Source organism: Chelonia mydas, chromosome 1 (assembly GCF_015237465.2).
Source record: "Chelonia mydas isolate rCheMyd1 chromosome 1, rCheMyd1.pri.v2, whole genome shotgun sequence".
Lineage (NCBI taxonomy): Eukaryota > Metazoa > Chordata > Testudines > Cheloniidae > Chelonia > Chelonia mydas.
The window spans coordinates 124,230,541-124,245,479 of NC_057849.1; the positions used below are offsets into that span (position 1 = coordinate 124,230,541).

Here is a 14,939-nt window from a genome sequence, read left to right on the forward strand (position 1 = left end):
CCTGTAACATAGCTCAAACCACCCAGCCTGACCCTACCAGCAGATGAATACAGCTACAGTAGACTGAAATCCAAATGCACTCTATGTTCTCTGAGGTTCCCCAAAGAGTGGAGGTAAAGTCACATATACATACTTTTAAAAAAAAGAAGAAGATCATAACTTGTCTGGGATACAAACAACTATTTTTTGTCTTCCTGCTCCCGTAGCCACTGCACCTGCAACAGCCAGACCACCAATGACAGGGTCTGTACTGCTGACAGACTGGCCAGCCTGGGGGGAGGAGAAGGGAGGGAAGGAAGACTCTGAATGAGACATTCGCAGAACACATGGCAGAGTGAAAGGAAAACTAGGCTGGCTGAGAAGTGGAGGCTCTACACAAGGACCCAATGGGAGAAATACATGCAGCTTTCCTAGGAGAGCCTGGCAGTAGCCAAGGACAGTGTCACAGTTGCCAAGGAAAGAGTGGCTGTGGCCAAAGACAGCATCACCATGGCGAAGAAGAGCATGGAAAAAGACAGAGATGCAGAGGTAACTCATGGACGCTGTCCTGAGCCAGAATGCCCTCCTGCAAAACATGGTCATGCTAGGCCTCAGTCCCATAATTTGTGACTCAGCCATGTCCTTCTGCCCCTGGACAATGCTGGCTATGGGGACCAGCAGCAACTCCTAACCTCTGAATCCCAGCAGCAGTACTCCAAGCGGCTCCCATAAACCTCTTAGATTCAACCTTTGGGCACCAAGCCCACTTCACCTGAACTCCAGCTCTTTTGAGCCCCGAGCACTCAACCCACAACTGATGAGGACAAGAAGAGCCAGAAACAAAGCGTATACATGTGCCTAACTTTATGCCCTTCACAAAACTGTAGCACTTTGAGTTTTGTTTATACTGCTGCAGTAATTAAAGGTTTGTATATAGCTGGTTATTTATGAAGTTTGGTTACTTAAATGTTTTTCCAGATACAAAGATATTATTATTCCATTGTTTTCATTAAAACTTAACTATTGTTGTTTATTGTTATTTCATAATAAAACTGCTTACAATAAATCCAAGACTCCTGATTGCATTTAACACAAAAAATCCTTTAAATAAAGCTGAAATAATTCATAGGATTTTACAAGAGCACATAGGAATGTGGCACTTCAACCATCCACCCACAATCTGCATCCCCACACCCTCCATGGGCTAACATGTTCAGGCAGGAGGCTCAATATATGAACAATAGGCATCCCTGACAGCATGCCCCCAGCACGTTTGTGGAACTCTGTGGAACTCCTTGAGGTCTGCTCAAACCACAAAGCAAGTTTCCACGCCTCAGCCTCCCACCCTTCAGTAAAGCTTCCTTTCTTGCTCTCATAAATATTGTGCAAAACACAACATGCTGTTAGAATGGCTGGAACATTTTTTTTCTGCTGTTTCCAACTTATTCCATAAACAGTCCTATCCGTCTTTCAAACAGCCAGATGCACACTCAACTACCATTCTGCAGTGAATAACCCGACAAACCTCCACACCGTTAATGGCCACCAAGCTCCTGGGACAAACAGTCCTTTCTCCATAGTTTAAACAGTACTGAGTTCTGAAAGACCTTAGTATCATGGACCCTTTCTGCAATTTTGTCTGAAGCCTGCCGCAGTGGTCCACCAGTCCTTGGAGCACTATGAAGAAATACCCCTTTCTGTTTGTACATTCTGTGCCCTGGAGGGTGGGGAATGATAGGCATATGAGTTCCATCAATTGCCCCAATACACTTTGGGAACCCCATGCATGCAAAGCCATCAATAATTTCCTGAGTGTTACTCAGTTTCATGACCTAATTAGACAGTACCTTATCAAAGCCATATGAGACCTTTAGGAGAATGGCCCCAACAGCTGATCTTCCTATGCCTAATCGGATGGCTACAGAGCAAGAACCTTCTGGGGTGGTCAGCTTCCAGATGGCAATAGTGACCCATTTTTCCACAGGTATGAGGCTTCACATGTTGATATACTGTTGCTGAATCTCTGGAGTCAGGTCTCTACAGATCTCCAGAAAGGTAGCTCTCCCCATTTTGAAGTTCTCTGGCTATTGCTGGTCATCCTGGCTCTGCAGAACGATTCTCTCGCACCAACCCATGCTGGTTTCCCGAGCCCAGAGACAGCACTGATTGATGTGTAGGTGATCCAGAACCAGGCCTCTTGTTCCAACAGCTTGGCGTCTTCCTGTTCTTCCTCCTTCCTCCTGATGCCAAAGAAGCTGCTGCTACTGCTATTGAATATTGTCCTGGTCCCGCAGCTCATTGATGTGACGGGCAAAGTCTAATGCCGAATTTGTCCAGCTCTGAGAGCTGTAATACAGCCCAAGCAGCCTGCGCATATTCACATGTCACCATAGCAGCACAGAGCATTGTTGGGGCCATATGGCTAACAGGAATTTGAAAATGGCACAAATCAGCCCAGAAAGGAAGCACGGGGTAGAGACACTGGAAACGTGACTTTTTTTTTAAAAAAAGAACTGAACCTATCTGACATCTCCAAATTCACAGCAAATATAATCCCAGAATGCAAGCTGCTCAGCAGTGAAGTGAAGGACCATGGGATATCCTTGGAGAACACTACACCCTCAGTTGGCAGCAAACTGCAGCTGTGTGTTCATTGATGTGAAATGAAAATGGAGCAGATATTGTGTGTGCATGCTATTGGTGAAACTTGTGTACTGTGAGTTACCTGACCCGCATCAAAAAGCTTCAGATTAAACCCCTGTGTAGACACAACATTAGTGTTTTCATCCTAGTTCCCATCTATGCACAACAAAAAGCCTGCACACCATTGTCACTGAAAAACAGTAGTCCAGATAATCAGCTGGTCTAAATCAGCAGAGCTATGTTAATTTCTGAAGGTCAGCTGAGGATTTGGCCCAGTAATCATAATTAATAAGTAGAGCTGTGCTAATAACAGATTTTGCAGTTCACTGGAAATTCTTACAATTGAAAAAAAAAATAGTTTCAAGTTTAATTTAAGGTTTTGTTTCAACAAAATCAAAACATGTCATTTTAATTTTGACCATTTTAACATGTTTTTATTGGATTTTTAAAAAATAAACGTAAAGGTCTTTTTCAATGAAAATTACCGGTAATTTCAAGCTGAAAAAATTGAACCATTTTGTTCTGAAAATATCAAAACTAAATGTTTTGATTGTTTTATCATTTTTTTCCCAACTGAAATAAATTCGCAAAAGTGACGGAAATTCACAAAATGAATTGGTGTAAATGAATCTTCATTTTTTGCTGAAAATGTTTTAGCCAAAAACTTTCACCTAATTCTAAAAACAACAGCAATACACTTAGCATCATGATTTCAAATATATGACTAAGACAGTCCAAAGATTAGAAGAACAAGATTACTGTAAATAAGGAATAAGACAGAACTGTTTATAAAAGCTTGAGTAATGCTGGTCTTTACTATGTCTGGCTCATGAGAACTAAGTTCATTCACAAAATAAAGGGTAAACCAACCAAATAATAGATAATCTCTCTCCTCCCTGTGGTAAAACCTGCAAGAGGGGCCTAAACCTGAACTCCTACCAAACCATTCTGACTGGGAGGTAAGATTTTCCCCCACCTAGCACAGAATGGGCCATTTGTCTGGGGAAAGAAAGCTGGGAGTGCTGCCATGGAGATGTCCAATTCTCTATTCCTTTTCCATATTAGGAGGCGAACCCCCCATATTGATGGTGCCCTCCATGAGCAGATCTTTAGGGCAAGACCTCCACACAGTTGTTATAGGTAGAACTAGTAATGATGTCTATAGGTAAGGTTGCTTAAAAATTTCCATCTAAAATGCTGTTCACATGCTTGCCAGACTTTAACTGTTTGGACTGATATTTTCCATGTCAGGTGTTTGCCTCAGACTGAATTATTTTGTAAATTTTCAGTAGAAAAAATAATCAGTGAAATCATGTAATTAAAGATTGTCTAATAATGCATATGCACAAGGGGGGAAATTAACCTTTCACAGGCAACCTTAACTCTGGCACTTCCTAAATTTTAAGTGCTTGACTTTGCAACCATATTATTCTTTTAGCATAGATTTTTGGATATAATTTTATTTAATAATGACTCCTGTGAATGTTCAATAATTTTTGCATTTTCCAACCAAAGATTCACCAAAAGTTTTAGGGCCAACTGGAGCAGTGCACACATGGCAGGATAGAATTCAGCCTCTCTTCATTTCAGCTTGTTTGGCTACAGCTTTGACACAACAACTCAAATGACTCCCTGGGGTACCATATCTGTTTAATGTAATTTAAGATTTATATCCCATTTATTTGTGCATAAAATGCATTTTCTAAATGGGGCCCATTAAAAATTATAGTAATAGCAGATGGTCTGACATAATCACAGACCCGATCTGGGCCAACTCTATAGCCTTTTGCACCACTGGAGCAATGAAAAGGAGCAATAATGCTATCCTAACTAGGCATCCCCTCTGTATTGTGGGAGTTATACATTATTCTGTGAGCAGTCCCATTGATTTCAGAATGGGCAGTGGAAAGACTAAAAAAGCATGAAACTATAATAGGATGCAGTATAAAAATAGGTCCTCTTCTAAAATGAATATTATTTGATGTACAGAATTAGTCTAAGATGGGAAGAGATCCTTTTTTTCCAACTTCAGTAGAGCAATTATATCAACATCCAAACTATCACTCATAAATTATAGACTTTTTCTGGTTTCTAGTATTGTTCTAAAGTTATTGTGCAAAACAGTTTACTACCAGTGCAGTTATCAATTTCCTATTGGGTGCAATATTTCTCTAAAATACGTCTTATTCCAGACATTCCTAATAAAATATAATCTCAGGTAAAATACTCATTTGTATAGACTTTAAAACATTGAATTTGTCTTACCAATGTTCATAAAATGCTATTAAAATATGTGTATAGCATTTAATAATAATTCCCATCACAATAAGTTTTGTTTGAAAAAAATGGGAACCGAACTTGGAAAATTAGGCTTGACCAAAACTTCCTTGTTACCAGTGACTCTGATGTCATTTTGAACTCAAGCAGTTATCAATAATCATCCACAACTGCAATTCTTCTCAGCAAGGATACATAACACTTTCATCTTGTAGCATGTGTGCTGAGCTATATAGGATTATACACAGAAAATGTAAAACACTTCAGTAAAATTGCAATACAAACCCCAAATTGATTCTTTCCACATGTTTAGAGATTCTTGCTGGCACTGCTGCCAAGGATCGAAATGTGCAGTGAACTTCAGTGGGAACGTAACAGGCACATGGGCGTGGACATGCAAAAGCGATTTGTGGAAGCCCCAGAGACACAATCAGCACCACGGATAGTGCCCCAAAATTTGCCCTCTTTCGCATCTTGTCAGTTGTCTTCATTTCGCTGTATCTGTTTTATTTGTAAAAGAAAATGTTTTTATCTTTGTAAACACACTTGTAGAGCATGATCACTTAAATGATGGCTTCTGTAGGAGCTACTTTTCTTAAGGCTTCCTGACTAAGCTATAGAATAGAGAAAATGTAAATAAAGAAAACTTTGTACAAATCTATTTCTATGCAATCTGATAGGCAATTTAGGCAAAAGTCTGTGAAATATGGTGCAAAAAGAGCTTTTCTTTCAAGCTATTCTTTGCTATTTCAAAGTCAACTTTTCCCCTCATTTCTATTTTACCATAATTATACTAATTTTCTGTTTCTCTGTGGTAAAATATTGTATACTTTTGGTTTACACATATAACTTTTATGGGAGAAGGCATTCTCTAGTAGCTTAGGGCAGAGAACTAGGAATCATTATATCTGGACTGTCATACTTTACCTCTCACTTGTTGTCTGATGTTGGTATGCAATGTCATTTAAGCCAAAATTTTCAATGGGAGCTATGGATAATCAGGACTTCTAAAACCAAGCCACTTATTTAGAGGCCTAAACATGGATGTAGGAGGAAGCTTAAGCTCCCAAGTGTGAAAAGTTTGGCCTTAACGTCTATAAAATTTAAGCCAACATTTTTAAAACTTGGACTCCAGAAGTTAAGCTGTTAAATTCATATTAAGGCACCTCAGTAACGATCCACATTTTACAAAGCTGTTCAGAACCTGCAGCTGTCATTGACTTTGAGGACTGAGCACTTTAGAAAATCAGATAATTTACTTGGGTGACTAATTATGGCTTGAAGAGACTAGCTTCAAGCAAACAAGTTGAAAAATTTAGTTCTAATTGTTAGACCTTTATGAAGAGCTTTGAGTTCTTCAGATGAAAAGTGCCACATAAAGGCAACTTATTATTAATTTTGTTGTTATTGTTGTACAACCCAGTGTAACAATGAAGGACACTCATCCAAGTCTATGGTGGCTTGTGGATTTCAGCTATATTAAAAACTCATCCAGTATTGCCTACATCAAGATATTACCCTTAGTATAAAAGTCAAATTTCTTAAATCTGCAGACAATACGACTGTCATTTTCCTACCAACATCATATGCAAACCATTATAATTCAAAGAAGAGACCCATCAATGTGAAGAGGTTTCTCAAATGTCTGTGGTCAAGTTAATAAGACAGTTATTATTCTCAACAAAAACACTTCATAACATGTGTAAGAACTATGCACTTATTCAGGTATTCTCTTAAGTGAAAGTTGTCATGTTAAAATACCTTACACATTTCATTTTCTTTTGAAGAGTACTAAACCTCCATTTTCTTTCATATAATTCTTGCAGGAGTCAAACAGAAGTTACAACAACATGAGGACTTGCTAAGCAAGATCAAGAATTAAACTTCTAAGTGGGAAATTATAGATTGCATTTTTTTCTCCATTTAAGAAAATAAAATGAATAACAATCATGCAAAATTCTCACAAATTGATATTGTTAAATTTTGAAAAATATCCACTTAATATTTACTAACTTGCAGGAAAATTTATTCCCCTTTCAGTGCAGTACAAAAATCCCTCTCTTTTTAAGCATTCTAAATATTATTTAGCCCAATAACACAAAAACATTTGAAATTTTTGGAAAGAGATAAATCAGAGTCTTCATAATATATTTTATCAATAGAAAGGGATCAGTTTGTTAAATTTAGGGAACTCAAAGAAATGTCCTACAAGAGGCACTGCTCTTTTGGCAAGATCTCTTTGGAGGCCTTGATATATACGTCAAGATGTAGATTTGGGACAGAAAGGAGAAAACCACCACCAACAACAAAAAGGAGAACCTAAGGCCCAGATCTCCATGGGGTATTTAGACACCTAAGTCCCATTAAGAGTCTAAATAACTTTAAGTTACCAAAAGCAAAAAGTTTAAACTGATATAGGATTCATTTCTTTAAGAGGAGTTACATTTACTGTAACCTCAGTTTCATGATTAATTTCTGATGTTTTCATCATTAACCACACTTTCTGTAACTAATAATGATATTTAACTTTTCAGTTATTCCCCAAACATTCATTGCGTCTTACAACACTCCTGTTAACTAGAGAAACATTCTTCTCATTTTGCAGATGATTAGCTGACTTCTCCAACATCACAGAATAAGTCAGTGGGAGAGTAAATAATGGAACCCAAGGAGTTCTGACTTCTAGTCCCCAGCTGTAATCACTGGACCAGTGTTTCTCAGACTGTGGAAGAGCCCAAACCCCTGTAGAGGCAGGTGTAAACAAGGAGCAATTACCTTTTTCTCTCCAGAAGGAGCTGCTGCCACATACCATGAGAGAAAACAGAAGGACTGGAAACACAAGTGAGTGTGGTGTTGCCAGCCACCACTAAGAGTCATTAATCATAGAATATCAGGGTTGGAAGGGATCTCAGGAGGTCATCTAGTCCAACCCCCTGCTCAAAGCAGGACCAATCCCCAACTAAATCATCCCAGCCAGGGCTTTGTCAAGCCTGACCTTAAAAACATCTAAGGAAGGAGATTCTACCACCTCCCTAGCTAGCCCATACTAGTGCTTCACCTCCCGCCTAGTGAAAAAGTTGTTCCTAATATCCAGCCTAAACCTCCCGCACTGCAACTTGAGACCATTACTTCTTGTTCTGTCATCTGGTTTCACTGAGAACAGTCTAGATCCATCCTCTTTGGAAACCCCTTTCAGGGAAATTGAGAATTTCCCTGAAATGGGAATCTGAGAATGGGAGCAGAGAGAATAGAACCAGGTAGGTCTGCCAGCATGTCAAGTGGACCAAGGAATGAGGCAGGTGGCCATTATGTGTAGGGAAGGAGGCAACCAAATAGCTAGGAATTGTGTGCAGGGGAACAGGCTACTGGGCAGTATATTTAGGGGAGCTGGGAACCAGGCAGCTGAGTGAGCAGTGTATGCAGGACAGAAGGGAACTGGACAGCATGGGCACAGGAGAAGAGAATCAGGGGGCAACACACATATTCACAGGAGGGGGCTGCATGGGAGTGTTGCAGATGGAAGAAGGATTGAGACTGCACATACAGAGAGAGAGAAGAATCAAACACCTGTAGAGTTCACCTATAGAGAAGCATATGCCAGGAAAACAGAGAGACAGAACATGTGGGAGAGGAGTGGAAATGAACAACAACAAAAAAGTGTGATTCCCACCCCCCCAAAAGAGGACAAGACATTGTCACAATCAATACAATTAAATATGCAGTTGCCACAGGAACATTGCACGATCATGAGTGGCAGGGTGAGGGGAAGGGGCCCATGGTACAAAGCATTTAAGACACCACCGCCCCCCAGAGCGCACACACAATCAGCAGAGCAAGGTAAGAGCAGCTTGGAGAGCAAAGGGTGCAATTTGGGATGCAGGGGGAAGAGATGCGGAAAGCCCCTGGCCAGCTCCACTTGGAATTCTTTCCAGAACGGCCTACACTAGCAGAGTTTAAGGCCCCACCTCCTGCCAGGACTGGTTCTACTCCCCACAAGCATGGCTCCGTGCAGTCGTAGTTTGGCTCAGGTCTGAGGTAGCAGGTCTATCGCTCCTCTGATTGGCACAAGCCAGAGGGATGTTTTCAACTGTTCATAGCGGACTGAGAACCAACGGGCCTCAGTCTCCCCAACAGCGGCAGGAGGTGGCCCCTCTCCCGAAACTGCACTGGGGGGGGGGGGGCACTGACAATGCCCAGGTATGAGTGACAGCATCACTGGGGAGCTGAGTGGCTGACTAGGGGAGGGCGCACCTGGGAGACCACCACTGGTGCAGGGGAAGTGGGGACCCTCCCTGTAACAAAGTGAGCTGAGAGCGACACAGCCTCCTGGCGTGGCTCTCCGCGGACACCGCTGCGGCGTCACCGGGAGCTCCGCCGGGGGAAGGACCGCAAGCCCAAAGCCAGTGTCTGGCCTCTCACGGTGGCCTCAGGTCTCCGTCACCGAGGGATTATTTCAGCAGCACGATTTGCTGGAGCTGCTGCACCAGGAATCTCAGAAAGCCTGGGGGTGGGAGGCTTCCCTTCTTAGCCTATTTCAGGGCAGATGCTTCCCATTAGGGAAGAATTCCCCTAATTCACCGAGGCCGACTGGAAGGGAGTCCATTCCCTACACAGCCAGACAGTGAGCACCGAACAAACAGAGAGAAATAAAACAAGGCCCTATTGCATGGAGGTGACACCCACCCAACCCCCCGCAGCTGCATTCAGGCAGCATTTCACCTTTACAGCCTGAGGCTTCCAAGCAGCCCAGGGAAGGAAAGCACCACATCCAAAGTGGCTGAAGTGGCGTGCGTTTGTTTGAGTTAATCAGGCACTTTTCCAACTCTCCCCCCCCCACCCACCCACCCACCCCCAGGGGCTCCTCTGCAAGGGCACCACATTGCCCGTTAAAATGCAACGAACAGCACGCAGCAACGCGACCAGGGACAGACAGCGAAAAGGCATTTGGTGCAACAGCCATTACCTGCACTGCACTTTGGTCTCACAAAACTGCGGCGGCCGCAGCGCCCATCGCTGCCAGGGGCCAGAAGCTTGTCTAAGGTATGCCCAGGAACGTGGCTGTTTCCGACACTGCGTGCTCCGGCTGTGTGTCTGTCATTGGGTGGCACCCCGGGCACCAAAAGTTCATCCCAGCCCAAACAAACGTGGCTCAGCCCCGGGCTATAATTCCTGATGCCTTCGCACTGCCCGCCATCCAGGTTGGGAAGTCATGGCTCCAAAAAAAAAAAAAAAAAAAGAATTAGCCCTCGAAATCCATCCACCTTTTGTTATTGTTAAAGACAACAAATCCCGAGATCACTGCTTTCAAAGCAACCGGACCATGCAGGCAGCTTGCAGCATTTCCCGGCACCACAGCTCTTTCCTCCCAGGCACTTCGGGGAGAGTGCAAAGCAATTCGCCAGCTTTTGTCTCCTGCAGCAGATGGCTCAGCCCCCAATGCCGCAGTCTCCGGCTCAGGTCCAGCCCCGGGACAGGCAGGGAAGGAGGCGCGCACAGCACTTGGGGCACGGCACGCGCTTCTCCTGCTCCTGGCTCCTCGGGCGCTGCGTTTGGAGCTAGGACGGAGTAGCTGCTCCTTCGTGGTGGGCGGCTCTTTACGGGGGAGCTGATGGGGAGGGAGCTAAGCGAAGGTGCTGGAGACAGAGCTTAACTGAGGTAGATTTTACGTAAATTGAAAGCTGACTCTTGCTGGGTAGCCACTGGCAATCCGACAGAAAAACCAGGACCACAGCTCACAGTGGAGGAGGGAGAGCATTGTGAACCCCCCCCCCCCCCCCCCCCACCACCCACGGTATCTGGCACCTGGGTTTCAGACAGGTTTTTCCTCTGAATCCTTGAATTATGCTGTCTATACTCAACAAGGGTAGCCTGGGCCATTGCATCAAAAAAAAAAAAATCTAATTGACAGCTATGCAATAATAATGTGAAACTCTGTATCTAGCACTTGGGGATTGCTTGATCCAGCCAACTTTTGGAGACACCAAATCACACCCTCAAAATAGGCAAACAATGTTGCTACTGCCATTACACACGCAGACACACGCATTAAAATATAAACTAAAATCCAGTGACTAATTCATCCTAAAACAAGCAAACTGTCAAAGGTATACATTGAAACGTAGATCCTACTGGACCTAGTCAATATTTGGCCTGAATTCTGCCATATACAAAAGTGGATCCCCTGTCACCATACCAGGAAAAAACAAACAACCCAACAGACCCCAGCTAAGTACCTGGCACGAGATTGCTGCAGGAACCTGTTTCCTGCTACCAGTCTAGGGATTTGAACCCTTGAATTCTACTGGAGAACCACAGAAATACACAAGTATAGCTAGAAAACTTTGGAAACTTACTCCTTTGGGGCAAGAGCTCAGAAAAAAATTGGATCTGGCACTTGGCTCCATCTATGGTAGAGCCAGCCAGTGTTTGGCCTTGTAGCCCTAAATTCTACTACAGAAATAGAAAAATGGGGTCACTGCTATTTCACCAGAAAAATCCAGACTCTGACTTACAGCGGGAACAACACCCAGAAACCCATCGCAGGCATTTGGATCCTGTCATCCCCTCCCATTTTAAAATGGTCAATAAGCAGCAAAAGGCGACGCTTGGGAGGGGCAAGCAGGTTCACGTGCCCCTCCCCAGACACCTGGGGGGGGGGGCACATTCAGCAGGGAACCGCAGTGGTGAGAAGGAGCAGAACGTGGGGCCACCAGGGCTTTCCTGCCCCCAGCCCTTCCACACAGCTGGCTGTGGTCTGTACACCTGTGCTGGAGGAGCTGCTGGCCTGGGGCCGCCCGGCAGCCCAATGTTTTCCTTCCTTCGCCTGAAATTGGTTTCTGGCTCAGCAGGAGGACAGAGCCCCGCCCCCAGGTAACGTGGGGATGGGCGGAGTGTGTGGGCCCTGGCTGGGCAGGGAGGAGTCACATGGGGGGTCATCCATGAGTCACCTATCTAAATTGAAAATCTAGCTCAAAAAGTATAGCCACTGCTTCTACACCTGAAAACGATGTTGTCCCCCAGCATCCTTTCCCAAAAGCACTAGAAACACCTATTTAGAGTATTTTATCCCCACAGGAGCTTGCTAAGTTATCACTAGACTCTTCTCCCCAGTAATTTTACTGTTTGAAGTTAATGTCAATATGTCAGAAAAATCTGAATCCAAAGAACTGTGAATCCATAAAGCCACAGAAAACAGAAGATACCAACATTTGGGGATAAACTTTGGCTATTTTACAGTCCCCAAAGAAAATAAGGTGAGTCAATTTTGACTGATTAGCATTTAATGTTTTGAAAAAGTGACTTTTACATTGAATGTAGGACTTTTTGGGGGAGCAGGTAATCATTTGTTGAGGGTTTTGTGAACCTGAATGCTTTTGAAAAAGAAAGTTACATGTTGGTCCATTCAAAGGTGACATTGCCTAGCCATTTAATTTTACATTTACTTGCACCATCCTACAAGTGGTTATACTACTGATCCTTAAACTAACACTGAGAATGGTGTTATTATTCATCAGAAGAATCCATTTAAAATGAAATGGTATCTAAAATCTCAGTTCCTGTTGCTTGTACCCAAATAACAATCCTCTTAACACTTTCCCCTGCTTTTGATGGCACTAGTGCAAGTGCAAAAATCACTGTTTGCACTATTAGCATCTCCTGTCCGTATCTCATAGGCTTTAAGATACTTGGAATGCATCCAATGAAGTGAGCTGTAACTCACAAAAGCTTATGCTCAAATAAATTTGTTAATCTCTAAGGTGCCACAAGTACTCCTTTTCTTTTTGTCATCACGTTGCAACAGTTGTCCTACAAATGAAAGAAGCTGTCTAAATATCCCAATGATAGGCAGAAAAGTTAAGTTTAACTTCACCTTTTATACCCACTTAAAGCAAGCAGAATGACACATTTACTTGGAAACCATTAAATACAAAATACATTCCATAACAAGATACAGTGGCTGGAAGTTGATGTCAGCAAAATTCAAACTGGAAATAAGATGCAGAATTTCAACAGAGAAGTTAATTAGCCATTGGAACAAATTACTAAGGGATGTGGTAAATCCTCCATCATTTGGGGGTTTCTAATCTGGGATTAGATTTCTCTCAAAGATATGCTGTAGTCCTGGCACAAATCATTGGACTAGATTATCAGAAGCAGAAGGGGATACAATTAATAAAAACAGTTTAAAACCACCATATTTAAGCCACTGAAACAACTATTGCTATCTTGTATGTCATAAACAACATTTCAGTAGAATAATTTTCACTAGCAATAACATGCACATCCATATTAAATATATTAACAATTCATGAGCTAAACCACACCCAATTTGACAATGAACAGCCCATCTCACTATACTACACCCATTTCACTTACTGCAAATTTGCAAGATTTGGTTGAATCCAGATAGATCATGATACCATAACTGGATTTAAGGAAACACAAATCATTAGGTCCAGACTTTTCTACATCTATACTTGATAGCTATTTAGCCAGCATGATCAGGGAGTTCAGAGTAAAAAATTGGCAGCACAGAGCAAAAGCTAGGTGCTGGATAGGGTTTTGGTAGTAGTCTTATGACACTGCATAAGACTACTTATGGAGGGTGGGACCCACAAAGATGCTTAAGTCCCATTATTAGGCACCACTGTGATCTACAGCACTCCTGCTCTGCTGTCGCCTAACCTCATTTGGTGCCTAAGTTTTTACAGTAAAAGTTCCCTAGGTGCTTATGTTTGTGCATTTGAGCATGTGCATTGTGGCCTCACTCTGGTCATCCAGGTGTCTATCTCGCACCTAAGTCCCAGAGCAATCCATGAACATAGATATTTGACTGTGTAAGTCATGTGTGGGGCCTGCTCTGGTAGGTGTGCTCAGATGCCACCTACCAAGGCAGCTGCAGCAGCTCACTTATAACCTTGTGGTTAGGGTATGCATTCAGGCTGTGGAAGATCCCTGGGTCAAGTCTCCCCACTGCCTGATAAGGAATTTAAACAGGGATCTGTCACCTCTCAGGTGAGTACTCTAAGCACTGGGCTACAGAGTCATTCTAACTCTTTCACTGGCCCCATTAATATGTAATTAAAGTGGAATAACTTCAATAGGAACAATTGAGGGAACCTCTGAATCAGAATATTCTATAATCCAGTGGTTAGAGCACTCACCTGAGAGGTGGCCAATCCCTTCTCATCAGAGAATGGGGGGATTTGAACGAGGGGTCTCCCACATCCAGGTGTTCCTGCTCTAGTGTTCTCTGTTCCTTCTCAAGCACTCTGTGTCCTACATGATGCCCCAGCATTAGTATGCCTCCCACCTTCAGCGCACTCTGTTCTTCTATAATGCCTCTCTAAATAATCTCCCCTCTCAATTTGGGCCCAGTCTTCCCCAGCTGGATTTGTATGTCCTTCTCCTAGCAGTTCCTTCCTCCAGCACATGCAAAGGGTGGCTAGTGTGTGTCCTCTGCCTCAGTGTTTACTTTGTAATAAAAGAGGTGCTGGGGGCTCAAGCAATTTTTTCCCCCTTTCATAACTGATGCAGCAAGCCCAGAGGTGCTGGGGTTATGAACTGCCAAGCCTAGACGTGCTGGGGCTCAGCTCTGGCAAGCCCTGGCACAAATTAAGCACTGCTCTGTCTCCTCCCACCTGTTCCAGGCCTGTAGGGAGGAAGATTCCCTTCCTCTTCTCCCTTCACCTTGTGGAGAGTGCAGGTGCGGACAGCAGCATAGAAACTGGACTGTTCTCTCTGGCTCCCCATGCTGATTGAGTCTGGTTTCTCTCTGCTTTTCAGCTGCTATGCAGGGCTCTCCTCTCCTCTCATCAGCTGTTAAGCAGCCCTGCAGAGGGGAGAGAGTTGACCCTGCCCCACTGCAAACATTAGAGCTTATGAAGCCAGGACTGGCCTCCTCTTCCTTCCTTTCTGCTACAGGCTCAAAGTTCAGAGTAAAGTTTACTGTTGTTCCACTGCTTGTAGGTTATTGGAAAATGTCCCCCCTAAGGCCCCTAGAAATTATACTTAAGGTTAACACTAGAAACCAATTGCTG

The 14,939-nt window shown here is 43.3% G+C and overlaps 1 protein-coding gene across 1 annotated transcript in view; it reads right to left on the reverse strand.

The window, feature by feature from the left end:
• MXRA5 (matrix remodeling associated 5) overlaps nt 1–11,280 on the reverse strand; it is a 36,565-nt gene extending 25,285 nt beyond the window's left edge. The window contains exons 1-2 of the mRNA XM_007063220.4: nt 9,863–11,280; nt 5,185–5,400 (exon numbers count right to left, since the gene is read on the reverse strand). Of these exons, the coding sequence (XP_007063282.2) occupies nt 5,185–5,390 (206 nt within the window). The 5' untranslated portion in view covers nt 5,391–5,400; nt 9,863–11,280. The remainder of the gene's footprint in view (nt 1–5,184; nt 5,401–9,862) is intronic.
• Between the last annotated feature and the right edge of the window lie 3,659 nt (nt 11,281–14,939).